Raw genomic sequence first — 20,179 nt, 5'->3', positions numbered from 1 at the left:
AAGAAGCTCGACTCATCATGTGCTACCGAAAATAACAAACGACCTTGTAGCCATAGATAAGAGTAAATACCTACAAAAACCAACAAGAAGCTCTAGCCGGACAGGACATCATACTTACCTTTTACATCCAGCCACCAAAGATTGTAGGAAATGGTCCTTCTTCGTAAACACCGTCAAGGATTGGAACAAACTGCCCGCTCCAGATATCGCTACATCAAAGTCTCTTGAGATATTCAAGTCTCAAGTGACCAAAACTTCTAACTAAATTGATCAACAATTTGTTTTTAACCCGTTTTTAATCATGCGCAACTTGCCAGAATATTCAACATGTTGAATGTGGGCAGTTTTTGGAAAATGAAGAAGAAAGAGCTTATTATTATAATTGCTAGGGACGTCCCCGGTAAGAAAAATTTGGGTACGATTTGTAATTCTCACAACCGGAAGTAAACAAAGTAAAAAGAAAAGGTTCGAAGTCGGGCAATTCAAGTCAAAGGAAGGAAAGACGAAAAGCAAGAAAGTAGTTTGTTATCTTAAATGTTTAAATTTCTCTATCACAAAATGTGCAATTTGGATTTTCATAAATCTTAATCAAATGTCAGAAGAAATTTGTTATTAGCTAAGATTCGATGATTGCATCTACGACAGCCACTAGCTTAGTATTTTTGCTTTTCTAATAATTTATATCTGAATATGCCATTATATGGTGACATTAGTGTTTATGATGACAAATTCCAGGTCAAAGTTCTTGGCTATTGTAATTTCACTTTTGCTCTTCAACAGTTGTGGTCCTTGGATCTCCTGTAGTTGGTGATCGCAATACTGGTATACCAGTATTGTCCACAATACTGGTATAAAAATTTTGTACCAGTATTGTAACTTTAAAAAAAAAAAACAGCAATACTGGTACATTACTGATATACCAGTATTGTAGTTGTATTGTTCACTATACTTTAAGGTGTATAATGAAAAATGAATTTTAAGCAAAATTAGATATTGAAGATCAAAGAGATTAAATGAACTCAAAAAGATTATAGAGGATAATTGTGAAATCAATAAACGTATTTACACTTTTGGTATTAAGCTATATTTTGCCTCCGAATGAGCTTAGATCTACTCCGAATCACCTTTTGACGTCAGACAACAATCACTTTTCAATTGTGACGTCAAATGTTTTGAATTATGATGTCAAAGTTTACTGGAACCTGTGTGATTTTACGTAATGGCGGACAAAATTTACACGTCTATTAACAACCAGTTAAAAATAATTACTATAATTGTACAAATAAACAAAAGATTATTGTAATGAAATCATCTTATTCAAACAATTGTTAATTATATAAATAGTTGCTAATAATTTTATCATACTTCTATATTTTATTTAATTCAATTTAGATAAAATAAAATAAAAGCTTTATTATCTGAGTTATTATTTAATAAATTCAAGCAAATTATTACACTATAACACTGTAAATTCAGCATTTACATGTATGCCATGTATATTTTTTACAGATATTTTAATACATGTATACTAAGATTCTATGCATTTGTTTGTGTTTATTTTCTTATCAATCTTTCACAATAAACATGATAAAAGATATCAATATCCATTAAACATAAAAAGTTGCTTAATAGGGAACCTGATTATAATCAAATTAACTACTTTTACTAGTTTGTCTACATGAATGTTAAGGGTAGTTAAAGCAGTTGATTCAGAACCATGGGCAATACAATTTGTAGCAGATATATCTACTGGTACAAATACTCAAATACTAATACTAGACAAGCACTCCTACAGTAAGAGAGCCATACAGGTCACTGGTGCTATCTAAACAAGCTTGTAATCTAGTAAGCGTAAGAGAAAGTCCACAGACTGAATACATAAATATCAAAAATAGGAAGTGGGGATTGCAGAAATGCCATCTGAAGAAGAAATAGACAATACCAATGCTGATGATACAGAAGCTATAACAGCATTAATGTCAATATAAAATTCACTAAAATATACTATTGAGACTTGGAAAGAGAGAGCTGGAAGAAAAGATAGAAGAAAGTAAAGAGTTTGTTAAAATGCTGAGACAGTATGGTTCCCTTAAGAAAAAAACAACAGAAGATTTAAAACTTTCTTTGATTACAATCACAGTGTACCATAAATGGCATAATCAGTTAAACATACAATCATTCCATATAAAATTGTCATGTCATATGTTAATATCATTATGCATATATATGTGACACCTTTAATAAAAGATTAATTACCTATATGTATTGTTTATTTAAAAAAAAACACAATACTGGTACAATACTGGAATACAATACTGGTACACAATTTTTATACCAGTATTGTGCACAATACTAGTATACCAGTATTGCGATCACCAACTACAGGAGATCCTGGTCCTTGATACATTTTTATATGATGATTGCAATATTTTTGAAGTCGTAAAATGGTACATGTAATGATGTACATGTATGTTGTCTTTGTCATCTGAAAACATTTGGTTTCCAGACAATAACTTGAGATTAAGTGTAGGAAATGTCTGCCTGACCCTGCCTGCGGGGACGAGTAGCCAAATAGGCATTTGTAGGCTAGACTGGTTCTCCTGTCTAGATAAATGTTCATATTACATATTTCATATATCAAGACAGGTAGGGTCCAACACAAATGTAAATATTCAACACATCAAAAAATATTTTACCTCTGAAGCGTGGGAACAACTTAAAATTCTGATCAATAAAAGAAAAGAATTGTGTGAATGGATAACATGGATAAGTATCAAATCATAAAAAAACCTACACGATCAGGACTCTTTGGCATGACATCATTTGATTGCTGTTTAGACTGGCAACATTTGAAATATGCAGGGTTGAAATATGTATCAGAACAATCCAATTGGATATGTAAAAATATTTTCCTAATCTCAAGGATTTGTATAGTGAGATCTCAGGGGAGAGGGGGGGTCAAAAAGTGGGGCGGGGGATTTTTTTCAAATTTTTTTCCCCAAAATTTTTTTCATTTTTACATTGATTATTTCTGATTTATATATAAAAGCAACAAATACTGATATGGCAGGGTGTGTAAATTATTATATATAACAGATTAACTAAATATTGTGCAACAGCACAGTCTTGCACAATAGCAAGAAATCTTCAGTTGAAAATAAATACAAATCTTTTAACCAATTTCAATGGGATTAAATTAAGTCTTTAATTTTTGGGGGTTCTAACCTTGTATTACTATTTTGGATATTGGGCCCCATTTTTAAATTGGTCTACATTGAGGTCCAAAGGGTCCAAAATTTAACTTTGTTTGATTTCATCAAAAACTGAATTGTTGCAGCTCTATGATATGCTGAATCTTATTGTGCATTTAGATTTTTTATTTTGGGCCCTGTTTTCAAATTAGTCCATATTAAGGTTTGAAGGGTCCAAAATTAAACTGTGTTTAATTTCAACTAAAATAAATTTTTTGGTGTTTTTTTATATGCTGAATCTAACGTTAACCATGTTGTTAGATTTTGGATATCAGACCATACTAGGTAAATTAAATGTCCCATTTCAAATTTTTAAGATCTTTGACCACATTTATTTTGTGTCAGAAACCTATATTATGACAAAAATTTGATCCCAATCCAAATTCAGACAGTATCAAGCTTGAATATTGCATTGTGTCCAAACTTGCCCCGACTGTTCAGGGTTCGACCTCTGCGGTCGTAACAGGCTGTGCTCGGCGTAGCATTTTATTTCAAATTCAGTATAATTTTATTCTTTTAATGTGCATATACATTTAATTTCTAATTTTGATCATGTTTTCTTTTATTGGGACTGTACAGTGCATCTAATTTGCAATGTTTATTATGTAATTTTAACTAATAAATACAGATTAAAAAATATAAGTTGCCTTTCTTTTCACTGAATTCAACAAAATCCGTAAATTACTGATAATTTCCCTGTTTATTTCACGTTTCATTGCCGATCAGATGACATTTGATTATAAAATTACAAAGGCCAATTTGGCTACTAGTCCCTGCATGCAGGGTCACACAGACGCTGAATTACACATGGTTACATTTGTTTGTAAGTGTATGGATCTCTATGAAATTGTACCACAAAGTTCCATACCACAAGAAAGGTTGAGATTGATTTTGGGGGACAGGCCTAAGCTGTTTAGGTATTAGGGACCAAAAACTAGGACCAACTTTGGCAGAGGCTTTTTTGTCGAGCCTTCGACTTTTGTCGAAAAAGCGAGGCATAGCGATCCTACATTCCGTCGGCGGCGGCGTCCACAAATATTCACTCTGTGGTTAAAGCTTTTGAAATTTTAATAACTTTCTTAAACTATCCTGGATTTCTACCAAACTTGGACAGAAGCTTGTTTATGATCATAAGATTATATTCCAAAGTAAATTTTGTAAAAAAAAAAATCCATTTTTTCCGTATTTTACTTATAAATGGACTTAGTTTTTCTGCCAGGAAACATTACATTCAATCTGTGGTTAAAGTTTTTAAAATTTTAACAACTTTCTTAAACTATCCTGGATTTGTACCACACTTGGACAGAAACTTGTTTATGATCATAAGATAGTATCTAGAAGGAAATTTTGATAAAATTTTGTTCCATTTTTTCCGTATTTTACTTATAAATGGACTTAGTTTTTCTTCCAGTCAACATAACATACAGTCTGCAGTTTAAGTTTTTAAAACATTTATTAGATTCATAAATTATCCTGGATTTTTACCAAACTTGGACAGAAGCTACTAACATTCAAAAGATAGTATAGAGAGGAATATTTTTATTAATTTTTTTTTCTCATTTTTGTTGAGCCTGGGATTAACAGCAAAAGTATGCAAGACACTGGGTTCCGCGGAACCCTTACAAATGTTTTAAATATATAATATACAGATAATGTCAGGAATCAAAATTTTGAAAATATATTTTTTCATATTTTACTTAATTGATGGATTCAATTTTAAAACCTTCATGGAATGGTATGAAACTTGGTCAGAAGCTTCTTCAAGGTCAAGAAATAGCCTCTGAAAAATTTCTATATTCCACTGATAAATTGGCTTTTTTTTGGTGGTCAGCATTAAATTACACTTTTACAATATGACATAAGCAAACGCAGATAAAACACAGGGAACCCTTTACAAATCTTTTAGAAGGGGTTACTATAGTGAAGACACTGAAGAGAATTAAAAGAAAGTCCAAAGATACCAGAGGGACATTCAAACTCATAAGTTGAAAATAAACTGACAACACCATGGCTAATAAAGAAAAAAACAAACAGACAAACAATAGTACACAAAACACAACATAGAAAACTAAAGACTGAGCAACACAAACCCCACCAAAAACTGGTGGTAATCTCAGGTGCTCTGGAAGGGTAAGCAGATCCTGATCCACATGTGGCACACGTTGTGTTGCTCATGGTAATACAAAACAGGTAATAAGTCACATTCAGGAAAAGGGGACAGGATTGTAGTTATGACATTAGGAACATATCCACTAGCATCTGTGAAACGGATATTCCATAACAGTCAACCAACTCGTGATTGCGTCTGTAATACTTATGAAGGGAAGACTTCAACTTCACCACTTGGAACTATTGGTTTAATAGCTTCCTTGTGAGCTGCAACCCTCTATCAAGGAAATCATGATAGGAAATACAAGCCTTGGAATATCGTATCAACTGGGAGATACATACTCTGTATGCAGGAGCTGCTGGAATGTTGCTACATAGAAATGGAAAGTTCACAATTGGGAGGTTGAAATCATCTCTTTTGTCGTAAAGTTTTGTTTTAACTGACCCTCATTGTCAATTTCTAGATGTAAGTCAAGATATGAGGCAGGCTTAACTGTATCTGTTTTATCTTTTATCTTAACTTCAATGGGATAGATACGTTCAACATAGTCACCAAATTTTGAATTATTTAGTGAGAGAACATCATCTGTGTAGCGGAAAGTAAAGTTAAAGGATACTGTTAACTTCTTTTCTTTCCTCCTAAAAAGTTACTATATGAAGTCAGCCTCATTTGAATAAAGGAACAAGTCGGCAAGAAGAGGGCACAGTTTGTTCCCATGGGAATGCTGATTGTTTGTTGAAAAATATGTCCTTCAAAACTAGCAAATATGTTGTCAATCAAGAAATCAAGCATCTTGATAATGTCAGTTTCAGAGAATTTTTTGTTTGAATCAGAGTGATTTTTTACAAAGTAGGATTTATCCCTCCCTAAGACAAGATACTTGTATCTTTGTTGGCCATTCTTTTTTATGAAACAAAGCAGAATTATTTGTATTTTATGCTTTTAAGTTTTACATTTCTTTTTCAGAATAATATACCGGTATTGATGATTAAAGGCAGATAATGATTACATGAATTTATCTTTCACTTATAACGAGAAAGTTAAACCCAATGAAGAGAAACAGATTGAAACTTTAAATGCTGCACTCAAGTCATTAAAAAAACAGACAAGATATTAACATGTATTATATAAATAGATCTTTCCAATCAACTTTAAACTAAACACAAAGAAGATTGGTGTGAAAACAAAGTGACTGATTCAGAATTAACAGAATATACTAGTGATTTATGGAAGATGAATGGTATGGATACAGAAACAAGAGATATATGGAAGATAAAATGTTTCGATACTTTAACAAAGACATTACAGAAAACAGTAAGTTTTTATGCCCCCGCTGTAGCGGAGGGGGCATTAAGTTTTACCCTTGTCTGTCTGTACGTACAAACGAACGAACATTGCTTATTACCACAAAACAAGTTTGAATTTTGGTGGCGTCACTTTTACCGTTCTAGAGTTATGCGTCTTTACAAATGGAAAAATTGCTGAATTTTTGGTTTCCGTTCTCTAACTTTAGTTTGCCTCAACCAAATGTTATGAAACTTATACACAATGCTTATTACCACAAAACACGGACCAATTTTGCATTTTGGTGGCGTCACTTTAACCCTTCTAGAGTTATGCCCCTTTATAAATGGAAAAATTGCAAAATTTTTATTTTCTTCTAAATATCAAGTAATTTTTATATGCCCGTTTACGGGACGTATTATGGTATACCGTTGACTGTCCGTCCGTCTGTCCGTCCGTCGTCAACATGTCGGACATTAACTCAAAAACGCTTTAACCAATATGCATGAAACTTTGGTGAATTGTTTATATCTATTGACGTGAGCTCCCTTTTGATTTTTATAAATTTTAGACCATATGTTTCCGAGTTTTGGGGTTTTATTCATTCAAAAAGGGGGGATTTTCCAGTTTGTGAACAATAACTCAAAAACAATTTCACCAATTTGCAAGAAACTTTGGTGAATTGTTTATTTCTATTGACATGAGCTCCTTTTTGATTTTTATAAATTTTAGACCATATGTTTCCGATTTATGGGGTTTTATTCATTACAAAAAGGGGGATTTTCCAGTTTTCAGACAATAACTCAAAAATGCTTTCAGCATTTTTAACGAAACTTTGGTGAATTGTTTATATCTATTTAGTATTGATGTCAGCTCCCTTTAGAATTTTATAAATTTTAGATTTTACATTTCTGAGTTATGGGGTTTTATTCATTAAAATAGGGGGGATTTTCCAGTTTTTGGACAATAACTCAAAAACAATTTCACCAATTTGCAAGAAACTTTGGTGAATTGTTTATTTCTATCGACATGAGCTCCCTTTTGATTTTTTTTTAAATTTAAGACTACATGTATATGTTTCTGATTTATGGGGTTTTATTCATTACAAAAAGGGGGATTTTCCAGTTTTCGGACAATAACTCAAAAATGCTTTCAGCATTTTTTATGAAACTTTGGTAAATTGTTTATATCTATTGTTGTAAGCTCCCTTTTGATTTTTATAAATTTAAGATTTTACGTTTCCGAGTTATAAGATTTTATTCATAAAAAAAGGGTTTTTGGACAATATCCTTAAAGTGCTTAGAGCAGTTTTCATTAAACTTTGATGACTGATTTATATCTATTAAGATAACCTCTCTTTAGTTTTTTTATAAATTTCTGATATAACATTGAGAAGTTATTGTTTGTTTATAGTCTGACTCCAGTATTGCGCAACAGCACAGTGTATTGCACAACTGCAAGAAATCTTTAATTGAATATAAATTCAATTCATATAACCAATTTCAAGTTCTTTGACTACATTTATTCAGAAACCTATAATATGTCAAATATTTAATTACAATCCAAATTCAGACCTGTATCAAGCTTGAATATTGTGTCCATTTTTGCCCCAACTGTTCAGGGTTGGACCTCTGCAGGCGTATCCAGCTGCGCTTAGCGAAGCAGTTTATTAAAATTGGAGTTATCTTCTTTTGTCCATGATTATAGTTGAATCAACTACAATCAATGCTTTATACAATGCAATGTTTAATTTTTACTTCCACTGTTAAAACACAGATCAAGTTGAATTTGGGTAGTGTCACTTTAACCATTATTGAGTTATGCCCCTTTATAAATCGAAAGATTGCAAAATTTTTAGTTTCCATTCTGTAACTTAAGTTTGCCCCAACCAAACATTATGAAACCTATACACAATATTCATTACCACAAAACTAAGATCAAGTACAAATTTTTTGTTTCCGTTTTCTAACTTTAGTTTGCCTCAACCAAATGTTATGAAACTTAGACACAATGCTTATTACTTCATAATACAGATTAAGAACGAAATTTGGTGGCGACACTTTTACCATTCTTGAGTTATGTCCCTTTATAAACATAAAAATTGCTGAATTTTTCATTTCCGTTCTCTAACTTTAGTTTGTCTCAACCAAATGTTAAAAAACTTAAACACAACCGTTCTAGAGTTATGCGTGTTTACAAATAGAAAAATTGCTGAATTTTTAGTTTCTGTTCTCTACTTAAGTTAACCTCAACCAAATGTTATGAGACTTACACACAATGCTTATTACCACAAAACTCAGATGAAGTTCAAATTTGGGTAGCGTCACTTGACCGTTCTTCAGTTATGTCCCTTTACAACTATATGATATGCAAGCGGGGTCATCATCTGTGTCCACATGTGGACACTATCCACATTTATTTTTGTTCTCAACTGGTTGTGAAGGTTAAATGTCTTTTGATGAGCTATTGTCAGCTGTTTGTTAAACATTTTCAAAAATACAATTGGCAAGTTAAGTTAATATATTATATTCTAATATGACGTGCTTCTTTCGCTTTGTAAACAACACCGTGATAAAATATGGATATATCTATACTTAGCGCAGACTAAGCGATATACATAATAATGGATGTTACAATATACCTCCCTCGTAAATCCACATCTTATTAGGATGCATAACAAAAAGAATTAATGCACAAGAGCTCGGAGAAATCTACAATTAAATCAAAATAAAATAATATTCCGAAAAAGTCCATAAATGCTTTTGGCGCATTTAAGTCATTTCAAAACATGACGTCATACATGTACAAATGAAAATGTTAAAGCTGAAGGTTTTCCCGTTACATGAACCATTGAAATTCGTATAATATTACATTAAAATGGATTTTTGAGGTAGGTGTTGTTTTATTTTCCTTTTTATTGCATTATTCGCATATTTACTGATTTCAGCAAGTCAACATGGCGGCTCCTTAGTTACGATATGTCAACTTTGGATTTGATGGTAGCTTACGAGAAATACATGTAAATTAAAAATGGCAAATGTTGGGTTTGAGAATTAAAAGAATTAAGCACATTTTTTGCAAAATAATTCATGCAAGCTACAGATTTATTAGAATGTTTTAGCTTTATCTAAGAGGGAGTAAAAAAGAACAGCCACACACACACGGCATACCCACCCTCGCTTCAGTTTTTATACGACCGCAAAATTTTGCTGTCATATATTGGTATGACATTGGCGTCGTTGTTGTCGTCGTCCGAAGACACATTAGTTTTCGCACTATAACTTTAGTTTAAGTGAATGGATCTCTATGAAATTTTACCATAAGGTTCAATACCACAAAAGGAAGGTTGGGATTGATTTTGGGGGTTATGGTACCAACAGTTAAGGAATTAGGGGCCAAAAATAAGCATTTTTGTAACTTCCAGACAATAACTTGTGTGTAAGTGTATGGATCTCTCTGAAATTGTACCACAAGGTTCCATATCACAAAGGGAAGGCTGGAATTGATTTTGGGGGTAATGCCTCAAAATTTTAGGAATAAGGGGCAAAAAAAGGGGCAAAAAACAAGCATTTTTCTAGTTTCATGACAATAACTTGTGTGTAAGTGTTTGGATATTTCTGAAATTGTACTACAAGGTTCCATATCACAAAGGGAAAGCTGGAATTGAGTTTGGGGGTAATTGCCCGAAACGTTTAGGAATTGGGGGCCAAAAATAAGCACTTTTCTAGTTTCCGGACAATAACTTGTGTTCAAGTGTATGGATCTCTCTGAAATTGTACTGCAAGGTACCATACCACAAAGGGAAGGCTGGGATTGATGATGGGGGTAATTGCCTCAATATTTTAGAAATTAGGGGACAAAAAGGGGCAAAAAACAAGCATTTTTCTAGTTTCAGGACAATAACTTGTGTGTAAGTGTATGGATCTTTCTGAAATTGTACTACAAGGTTCCATATCACAAAGGGAAAGCTGGGTTTGAGTTTGGGGGTAATTGCCCGAAACGTTTAGGAATTTGGGGCCAACAAGGGGCCAAAAACACATTTTTCTAGTTTCCAGACAATAACTTGTGTTCAAGTGTATGGATCTCTCTGAAATTGTACTGCAAGGTACCATACCATATTGGGAAGGCTGGGATTGATGATGGGGGTAATTGCCTCAATATTTTAGGAATTAGGGGCCAAAAACACATTTTTCTAGTTTCCAGACAATAACTTGTGTTCAAGTGTATGGATCTCTCTGAAATTGTACTGCAAGGTACCATACCACAAAGGGAAGGCTGGGATTGAGTTTGGGGGTGATGAATCATAAGGGGGTTCAAAAAATTTTGGGGGGGGATTTTTTTTTTTCCTTTTTTTTTTCTTTTAAAATTTTCCATTTTAAGTTGGTTATTTCTGATTTATATTTAAAAGCAAATTATAATGATATGATAGGAGATACACACCAAACAGGATGTGTAAATTTTATATAATAAGTATTGTGCAATAGCAAGAAATTTTCAATTGCACAGTATTGCACAATAGCAAGAAATCTTCAATTTCACAGTATTGCGCAATAACAAGAAATCTTCAATTGCACAGTATTGCGCAATAGCAAGAAATATCCATTAGCACAATATTGCGCAATAGCAAGAAATTGTCAATTGTACAGTATTGCACAAGCACAATAGCAAGAAATATTCAATTGCACAGTATTGTGCAAAAGAAGATACTTCGTATAAATTGCTTATTTCTTGACCAATTTCAATGGGGTTTTATTCTTGAATTCTTGGGGTTCTTTAATATGCTGAATCTAACCGTGTATTAAGTTTTTGGATTTTGGGCCCCATTTTTAAATTGGTCCACATTGAGGTCCAAAGGGTCCAAAATTAAACTTTGTTTGATTTCATCAAAAATTGAATTATTGGGATTCTTTGATATGCCAAATCTAACCGTGTATTTAGATTCTTAATTTTTGGTTCCGTTTTCAAATTGGTCTACATTAAGGTCCAAAGGGTCCAAAAATAAACTTAGTTTGATTTTAACAAAAATTGAATTCTTAGGGTTCTTTGATATGCTGAATCTAAACATGTATTTAGATTTTTGATTATGGGCCCAGTTTTCAAGTTGGTCCAAATCGGGGTCCAAAATTAAACTTTGTTTGATTTCAACAAAAATTGAATATATGAGGTTCTTTGATATGCTGAATCTAACCATGTATTTAGATTTTTGATTTTTGGGCCCCGTTATCAATTTTTTCCACATTGAGGTCAAAAGGGTCCAAAATTAAACTTTGTTTGATTTCATCAAAAATTGAATTCTTGGGGTTCTTTGATATGCTGAATCTAACCATGTATTTAGATTTTGGATATTGGACCATAATAGGTGAATGTCCAATTTAAAATTTTTAAGTTCTTAGACCACATTCATTCTGTGTCAGAAACCTATGCTGTGTCAAATATTTAATCACAGTCCAAATTCAGAGCTGTATCAAGCTTGAATGTTGTGTCCATACTTGCCCCAACTGTTCAGGGTTCGACCTCTGCGGTCGTATCAAGCTGCGCCCTGCGGATTATTTTATTTAATGACTGTATTTGTCCTCTTTGAATCGAAATAATTCATGGAAGCCATAGATTTGTTGTAAGTTTACACATGGCCTGGGCCGTGATATTCGTTAATTTTATCCCTACAGCACAACATAGGAACAAATATAAAAATCAGTTTGATAAAAAAGACAACTCCTCAGATTGATGCAAAGCACAAAAACAACTAACAAAACTACACCTTCAACATCTCAATTTAGTTACAGATAATGTCTCCAATGCATAATTTTATTTCAAATTAGGGAAACATTACTGTTGGCCTTGTTGCAACATGATTATTCAATTTGATCACTCTGTTAACTTGTACAAAATTTATGAACCCTAGATAAATTTTGCTTGCAACATTAATAAATTGGTGATGTGACACATACATATCTTTATACGCAATGAAAATTCTCAACATGAAACAAATGTCAAATCAGTTGCAAGGTTTAGTTTACATATGTTGATCAATGCTCTAGACTTACATGTGTTACAATAATGTTGTAGATCAATTATCTAGAAGATTTGGGTGCAGATGTAGCTGCATGGGTTGTTATACCTGCAACAACAGACAACTGTCAGATAAAGCATGTTGGTAGTAAAAAGGGGGGTGAATTCATCCTAACTAAACCTAGTATTGATGCTGATATACAGTACTTTTTAGAAAATTGTAAGTACATTTAATAGTGTTGTATGGTGAGAGTGATCATTAAACTAACATGAAGTCCCACAGTTCACTGTTGTGTATATTTTTAAGCCCCTGTTACAAAATGACAGTTATCAAGCTAGAACTTTCATTTTATGTAGGGTGTTAGTACATATACTAAAGTGGTTTATATTGTCAGGATTTTAATTTATCAAATTTACACAAATGACAGGTTTGCCATCAAATGTGCCTGAAAAGACCCAACCATCTCAAGTTGTCCTTCAACATCACTGTTACTAAAACCAGTGGGGGCATCATCTTTGACAAGTTTTACCTGCACATACTTGCCCACTTTTATTTCACATGTGAATCATTGACAACTTTGTGTGCTTATAGATAGAGCTACACAGTCCATGACTTTAAAATAATTTTCTCTTATCAAAACCACTTTTATAACTTTTCAAATCTTCCATACATGTTTTTTTTTGCATGAGCCTGCTAAAATAATTACCTAGATTTGATTATGGGTATCATATGTTCATTATGAAATAAACTGCTATGATTGTTAAAGTGCTTAAATCTTTTAAATAAAAAATTAACAGTTGCAGTGCCAACTTAAAATTAAATGGTGTAACTTCTTATGAAAACATGCAATTTTCACTGGACACTTTAAGTTTACAGCTAGTTGGAACTTATTTGTACATCTTTCAAAATCTTATTATTTTAGATAAAAAAAATCAGAAAGATGAAATAAAAAAAGCATCTAAAAAAGTCTTGGTTGATATGTGTATACAACTGTTTGACCAAAAATATGGTAAGTTTAAGTGATAGGCAAGAGTACAATCGGTTGATAAAAGTCTAAAAGATATCTATGGTGGTTGATATTGTATTCAACTGATCGACCAAATGTATGGTAAGTCTGAGGGATATCAATAGTAGTTGATGTATGTGTAAGACTTATTGGCCAAAAGTATGGTAAATCTGAGGGATATCAATAGTAGTTGATGTATGTGTAAGACTTATTGACCAAAAGTATGGTAAATCTGAGGGATATCAATAGTAGTTGATGTATGTGTAAGACTTGTTGACCAAAAGTATGGTAAGTCTGAGGGATATCAATAGTAGTTGATGTATGTGTAAGACTTATTGACCAAAATATGGTAAGTCTGAGGGATATCAATAGTAGTTGATGTATGTGTAAGACTTATTGACCAAAAGTATGGTAAATCTGAGGGATATCAATAGTAGTTGATGTATGTGTAAGACTTATCAACCAAAAGTATGGTTAGTCTGAGGGATATCAATAGTAGTTGATGTATGTGTAAGACTTATTGACCAAAAGTATGGTAAATCTGAGGGATATCAATAGTATTTGATGTATGTGTAAGACTTATTGACCAAAAGTATGGTATACATGTAACTGATTTTTATTCACCTTGCCCAAAGGCCATGTGAGCTTTTGTTATCACTTTCTGTTGTCCGTAAACTTTTATTTGAAAATCTTCACTGAAACTGCTCAATGTATTGAACCAAAGTTTGTCTGCTTCATCTATATGTTGTCAACTATTAAGTCAGGGTTTAAATTAGGATTTTGAGGACTTAAGTCACTTGAATTTTAAGAAAACTGACCTTTCTTGGGTAGCAGCATAACATGATAAAACTTAAAGATACAAAAAGTAACAAAAATATAAAGTTATTGTATAGAGTTTAATACATGAAAAGAAATGCTTACTTTCATTTTCTTTTTTAGTATTTCATTACTGTGACTTGACTGTTAGTGTCGCTCTCCACCTATTGCAACTTATTCAAAATTCTGACCAAATTGCAATTTGTTTTATAAAACCAAACTGTTCAACTGGTCAGAAATTTGAACAAACTGCTGTAGAAAACCACAGTCAAGTCGTGAAAGTGCAAGGTGATAAAATAAAGCATACTTACAATCCTATAAGACTATAATTCCACATCAATGTTACTATGAAAAGTCAGTCTAACAGTTTGTAAAGAAATTTTATTGTTATTGTCATGTTAAAGGGGATAGGTAGTAATTTTGAATTGCTATAAAAATGTCCAAACTAAGGTTTCATACAATTTTTCTTTCAAAAAGTCTTCTATATTCATAAGAATCAGACATCATTTGAATTAAAACACAATTATACAATAAAGATTAAAACAAAACAGCTGTTAAACTTCAAAAGCTATGTATTGTATGTTTTTGTTTTGATTGTTATGTATCAAGACAGGGACTAATGTGACTAATATAATGAATCTATTAGTCAATGCTTCTGTCCTAAAAATTAGCTTATGGTCTGTATATGCTGCAGAATAGAGAACAATTTTCAACAAAGATCCCTAAGACTTCACAGAAAGATTGTACACATGTTGAAGTTATGCACCTGCTATTATGGAAGTGTTTGAAAACATTTTCACATTTTTCTGGACTTGAAAACTTAGTTATTTTTCAGCAAAATTTACAACTTCAAGTAATTGCTAATACATTGAAAACATTCTACATTGATTAGTCACAAGCATTTCAATCCCATCATTTGAGACTTTTACCCATTTTTTGTTTATACTCTATACCACCTTAAAAGCATTTTATTACATCTATTAATGATTCTGTCTAGACTTCTGAATATTTTTTTTCTTTAACAGCTGAAGCTTTACAGAAATTTCACTCGAAGTTTCCATACAGCTTGTTAACTCTGCGTGGAAAACCATGGTTTACATTGTCAGGGTTTCCTAAGGACCTTCTTCCCTTCAGACATCCATCAGAGTATGATGTACACAGTTTACAGAGTATTATAAACTGCAAAGATTTGGTTAAATTCAACATACTTCATAAAAAGTAAGATCAGTATAGCCACATTACTAGCTTTAAGAACCAAAGGCTAGTTGAATTTTATACGACCGCAAAAAAATTTTGTGGTCGTATATTGGTATGACGTTGGCGTCGTCGTCGTCGTCGTCGGCGTCGTCGTCGTCCGAATACATATTGGTTTTCGCACTCTAACTTTAGTTTAAGTGAATGGATCTTTTTGAAATTTGACCATAAGGTTAAATACCACAAAAGGAAGGTTGGGATTGATTTTGGGGGTTATGGTACCAACAGTTAAGGAATTAGGGGCCAAAAAGGGGCCAAAAATGAGCATTTTCTAGTTTCCAGACAATAACTGTGGAACGGTGTATGGATCTCTCTGAAATTATACTACAAGTTTCCATACCACAAAGGGATGGTTAGGATTTGCTTTGGGGGGTTATGGCTCAAACCGTTTAGGAATTAGGGGCAAAAAAGGGGGAAAAACAAGGTTGTCCTGGTTAATGGACAAATACTTTAGTACAAAACATAATTTAAAGCAGTGTAAGGGAGATAAATCAAATACATCATTGAAATTATCTCCCTTACACTGCTTTTAAATTATGTATAAAGTAATGGTTAATGAACAATAAAGATAATCTAAAACAGTGTAAGGGAGGTAATCCTTTTTTTTTGGGGGGGGAAAAGGGGGGGGGATGAAAAGAAATTGTGGGGGGCCAATTTTTTCTCATTTCAGATTTCAGAAATTAAAAAGAATTATTCTTCAAATATTATTTTTTTTTCAAATTTCAAATATTGAAAAATTTCAAGAAGTAATCTTTAATTGCACAGTATGGTGCATTAGATTTGTAAAATCTTTGATCACATTTATTTATTTGTTATGCCGAATCTAACAGTGTATTTAGATTTTTAATTTTGGGTCCAGTTTTCAAATTGGTCTACATTAATGTCCAAAGGGTCCAAAATTAAACTTTGTTTGATTTTAGCAAAAATTGAATATATGAGGTTCTTTGATATGCTGAATCTAAACATGTATTTAGATTTTTTATTTTTGGCCCAGTTTTCAAGTTGGTCCAAATTGGGGTCCAAAATTAAACTTTGTTTGATTTCAACAAAAATTGAATATATGGGGTTCTTTGATATGCTGAATCTAACCATGTATTTAGATTTTTTATTTGTGGACCCCGTTATCTAATTGGTTCATATTGAGGTCAAAAGGGTCCAAAATTAAACTTTGTTTGATTTCATCTAAAATTGAATTATTGGGGTTCTTTGATATTCCAAATCTAACCGTGTATTTAGGTTTTTAATTTTGGGTCCTGTTTTTTAAATTGGTCTACATTGAGGTCCAAAGGGTCCAAAATTAAACTTAGTTTGATTTTGACAAAAATTGAATTCTTGGGGTTATTTGATTTGCTGAATCTAAACATGTGTTTAGATTTTTGATTATGGGCCCAGTTTTCAAGTTGGTCCAAGATAGGGTCCAGTATTTAAACTTTGTTTGATTTCAACAAAAATTGAATATATGGGGTTCTTTGATATGCTGAATCTAAACATGTATTTAGATTTTTGATTATGGGCCCAGTTTTCAAGTTGGTCCAAATTGGGGTCCAAAATTAAACTTTGTTTGATTTCAACAAAAATTGAATATATGAGGTTCTTTGATATGCTGAATCTAACCATGTATTTAGATTTTTTATTTGTAGGCCCCGCTATCAAATTGGTTCATATTGAGGTCAAAAGGGTCCAAAATTAAACTTTGTTTGATTTCATCGAAAATTGAATTATTGGGGTTCTTTGATATGCCAAATCTAACCGTGTTTTTAGATTTTTAATTTGGGTCCCGTTTTTTAAATTGGTCTTCATTGAGGTCCAAAGGGTCCAAAATTAAACTTAGTTTGATTTTAACAAAAATTGAATGCTTGGGGTTCTTTGATATGCTGAATCTAAACATGTGTTTAGATTTTTGATTATGGGCCCAGTTTTCAAGTTGGTCCAAGTTGGGGTCCAAAATTAAACTTTTTTTGATTTCAACAAAAATTGAATATATGGGGTTCTTTGATATGCTGAATCTAACCATGAATTTAGATTTTATATTTGGGGGACCCGCTATCAAATTGGTTCATATTGAGGTCAAAAGGGTCCAAAATTAAACTTTGTTTGATTTCATCAAAAATTGAATTATTGGGGTTCTTTGATATTCCAAATCTAACCGTGTATTTAGATTTTTAATTTTAAGTCCCGTTTTTTAAATTGGTCTACATTAAGGTCCAAAGGGTCCAAAATTAAACTTAGTTTGATTTTAGCAAAAATTGAATTCTTGGGGTTCTTTGATATGCTGAATCTAAACATGTGTTTAGATTTTTGATTATGGGCCCAGTTTTCAAGTTTGTCCAAGTTTGGGTCCAAAATTAAACTTTGTTTGATTTTAACAAAAATTGAATATATGGGGTTCTTTGATATGCTGAATCTAACCATGTATTTTGATTTTGGACATTGGACCATAATAGGTAAATTAAAAAAATTCAAGTTCTTAGACCACATTCTTTCTGTGTCAGAAACCTATGCTGTGTCAAATATTTAATAACAATCCAAATTCAGAGCTGTATCAAGCTTGAATGTTGTGTCCATACTTGCCCCAACTGTTCAGGGTTCGACCTCTGCGGTCGTATCAAGCTGCGCCCCAGCGAAGCATTTTATTTTTTATTGAAGTAGGGATGTCTTTTTTTACTTAACTTTGACAAAGTTAAGGGAGACTATTGTAATACCCTAATTGTTTGCTTCCAAAACAGCATCTGATAACCTAAATAACATACAGCTATACAATTTGTAGTGCAGATTCAGTACATGCTTTAAAAGGATGGTCATGTGACTCATAATAAGATTTAGATTTTTTATTTTGGTTGTGATTCAGCAACTTTCACATCTTTATATTGAAAAAGCCTTCAAATTATGTATCAAATGTGTTGGTCAATTTTTAAACTCTCTAACAGCTTTTTATTATAAATTACCTTTTAACCCACAGTTAATTAACTATAGTAGATATTAACTTGTTTGAAAAATCACCTCAGAGGTCATGGGAAAATAAGCTGTTAATAGAAGTCAAAGTTCTTATTGTTTACAGGGTGAATATATGACACATAACACAATACAATAATAGAAATAAATAGTATTTTTTGTATATGACAAATTTTGCTAAAGAAGAGCCATTTATATGATCATTCATGAGAAAACAAATATAGTATGCACAACTACACCTAATATTATTACAACTTTTATTTTTATTAGATTACAAGATGCGTATTATAACAAAGAACCCTGCAATAACATGACAAAGTCTGCCCTGCAAAGTAGATTATCAGGTGTTGTAAGAAAATCTCAGGACCAAATGGATAAAGATTTAATGTCTGTTATAGAAAAGGATACAGCTTCACTTGACCATCAGCAGGGGAAAAAATCAAAAAGGAAGCAAAGAAAAGAGAAAACAAAGTGTACAAATGACTTAATAGTAAGGAGGTCCAAAAGGAGAAAAACATCAAAAACAAAAAAATATGTTTCACTATTGACTCCATCTTGTATATCTAATGCTACATTAAAGAAAATCAATCAGAAAGATCAGAAGTTAAAACCAAAAACACAAGATTTAGCTGTTACAAATACAAATGATAAAACATTTATAATGCAAATAAAAGAAGAACCTGCAGATCCAGATGACAATCCTATACCAGCAATCTGTAGGGAGGAAGATGATAGTAATATATCTAACCATAGATCTGTTCCACTAAATGTTTCTGGTTGCAGGTCCAGTACAAAATATGTCTGGGAGTCAGATAATAACCATACAAAGTCAGATATAATTGATAGTGTTGAAATGACATGTGAAGATTCTTATGATAATCTACCATTTTGTAATTACTCTCAGTCTGGTGCTTTTTACTTTCATTCTGGTCTAGAAGACACTCAAAACTCAGAAAACTTGAAGAATAATTTTTCATGTTCCATGGACTCAAATAATGCAGAAAATATTATGATTAAGATTGAGCCAATTGAGCATTGAAAATTCTGTTCTGTAATGATAAATCATATATTTAACATCATTTACTATTTGATAACAGTTCAGATATTTTATATATTTCAAATAAAAATATGTAATTTGTTCCAATAATTCATTGTATTAATTGACAGACTGAAACACTTTTTGTCTCGCCTTGACAGAGTCAAAAAGCAAGACATAGGTATGCTGTTTCTGGCGTTAACGTCAACAATGTACCGTATAGCGGGTTATTTTCGCGGGTCAGGGGAAATCGCGAAAATAAATCCGCAATTATTTATGCATACGTTCGATACTTTCTAATAGATAAAGCGTTTTGTAAACTATCTTTTTTTTTACCGTTCAACGGATCAATAACGGTTTATGTTAATTTAAACAACATAAATGCCAAAGGCCATTGGTCACTGACTGTTATGTGTTAATTAGTTTATTGGTTACATAATAAACTTAATAATAATATAAG

The 20,179-nt window shown here is 32.2% G+C and overlaps 1 protein-coding gene across 2 annotated transcripts; it reads left to right on the top strand.

The window, feature by feature from the left end:
- The first annotated feature begins 439 nt into the window (after nt 1-439).
- On the top strand, nt 440-19,830 carry LOC127730815 (uncharacterized). 2 transcript variants are annotated; one of them, XM_052239406.1, is made up of 6 exons: nt 440-520; nt 6,328-6,675; nt 12,712-12,874; nt 13,578-13,664; nt 15,503-15,695; nt 18,954-19,830. In XM_052239406.1, exons 2-6 carry the CDS (start codon nt 6,595-6,597, stop codon nt 19,720-19,722), a joined length of 1,293 nt encoding a protein of 430 aa, XP_052095366.1. In that variant the 5' UTR covers nt 440-520; nt 6,328-6,594; the 3' UTR covers nt 19,723-19,830. The 2 variants fall into 2 exon arrangements, with proteins under 2 accessions (XP_052095366.1, XP_052095365.1); XM_052239405.1 differs by having other exon boundaries at nt 446-517.
- The last annotated feature ends 349 nt before the right edge of the window (nt 19,831-20,179 follow it).

This window comes from Mytilus californianus, unplaced genomic scaffold, assembly GCF_021869535.1.
Source record: "Mytilus californianus isolate M0D057914Y unplaced genomic scaffold, xbMytCali1.0.p SCAF_2, whole genome shotgun sequence".
NCBI classification, from domain to species: Eukaryota; Metazoa; Mollusca; class Bivalvia; order Mytilida; family Mytilidae; genus Mytilus; species Mytilus californianus.
Note: the sequence above shows the minus strand (reverse complement) of the source record. Positions and strands in the feature narration are given on the sequence as shown.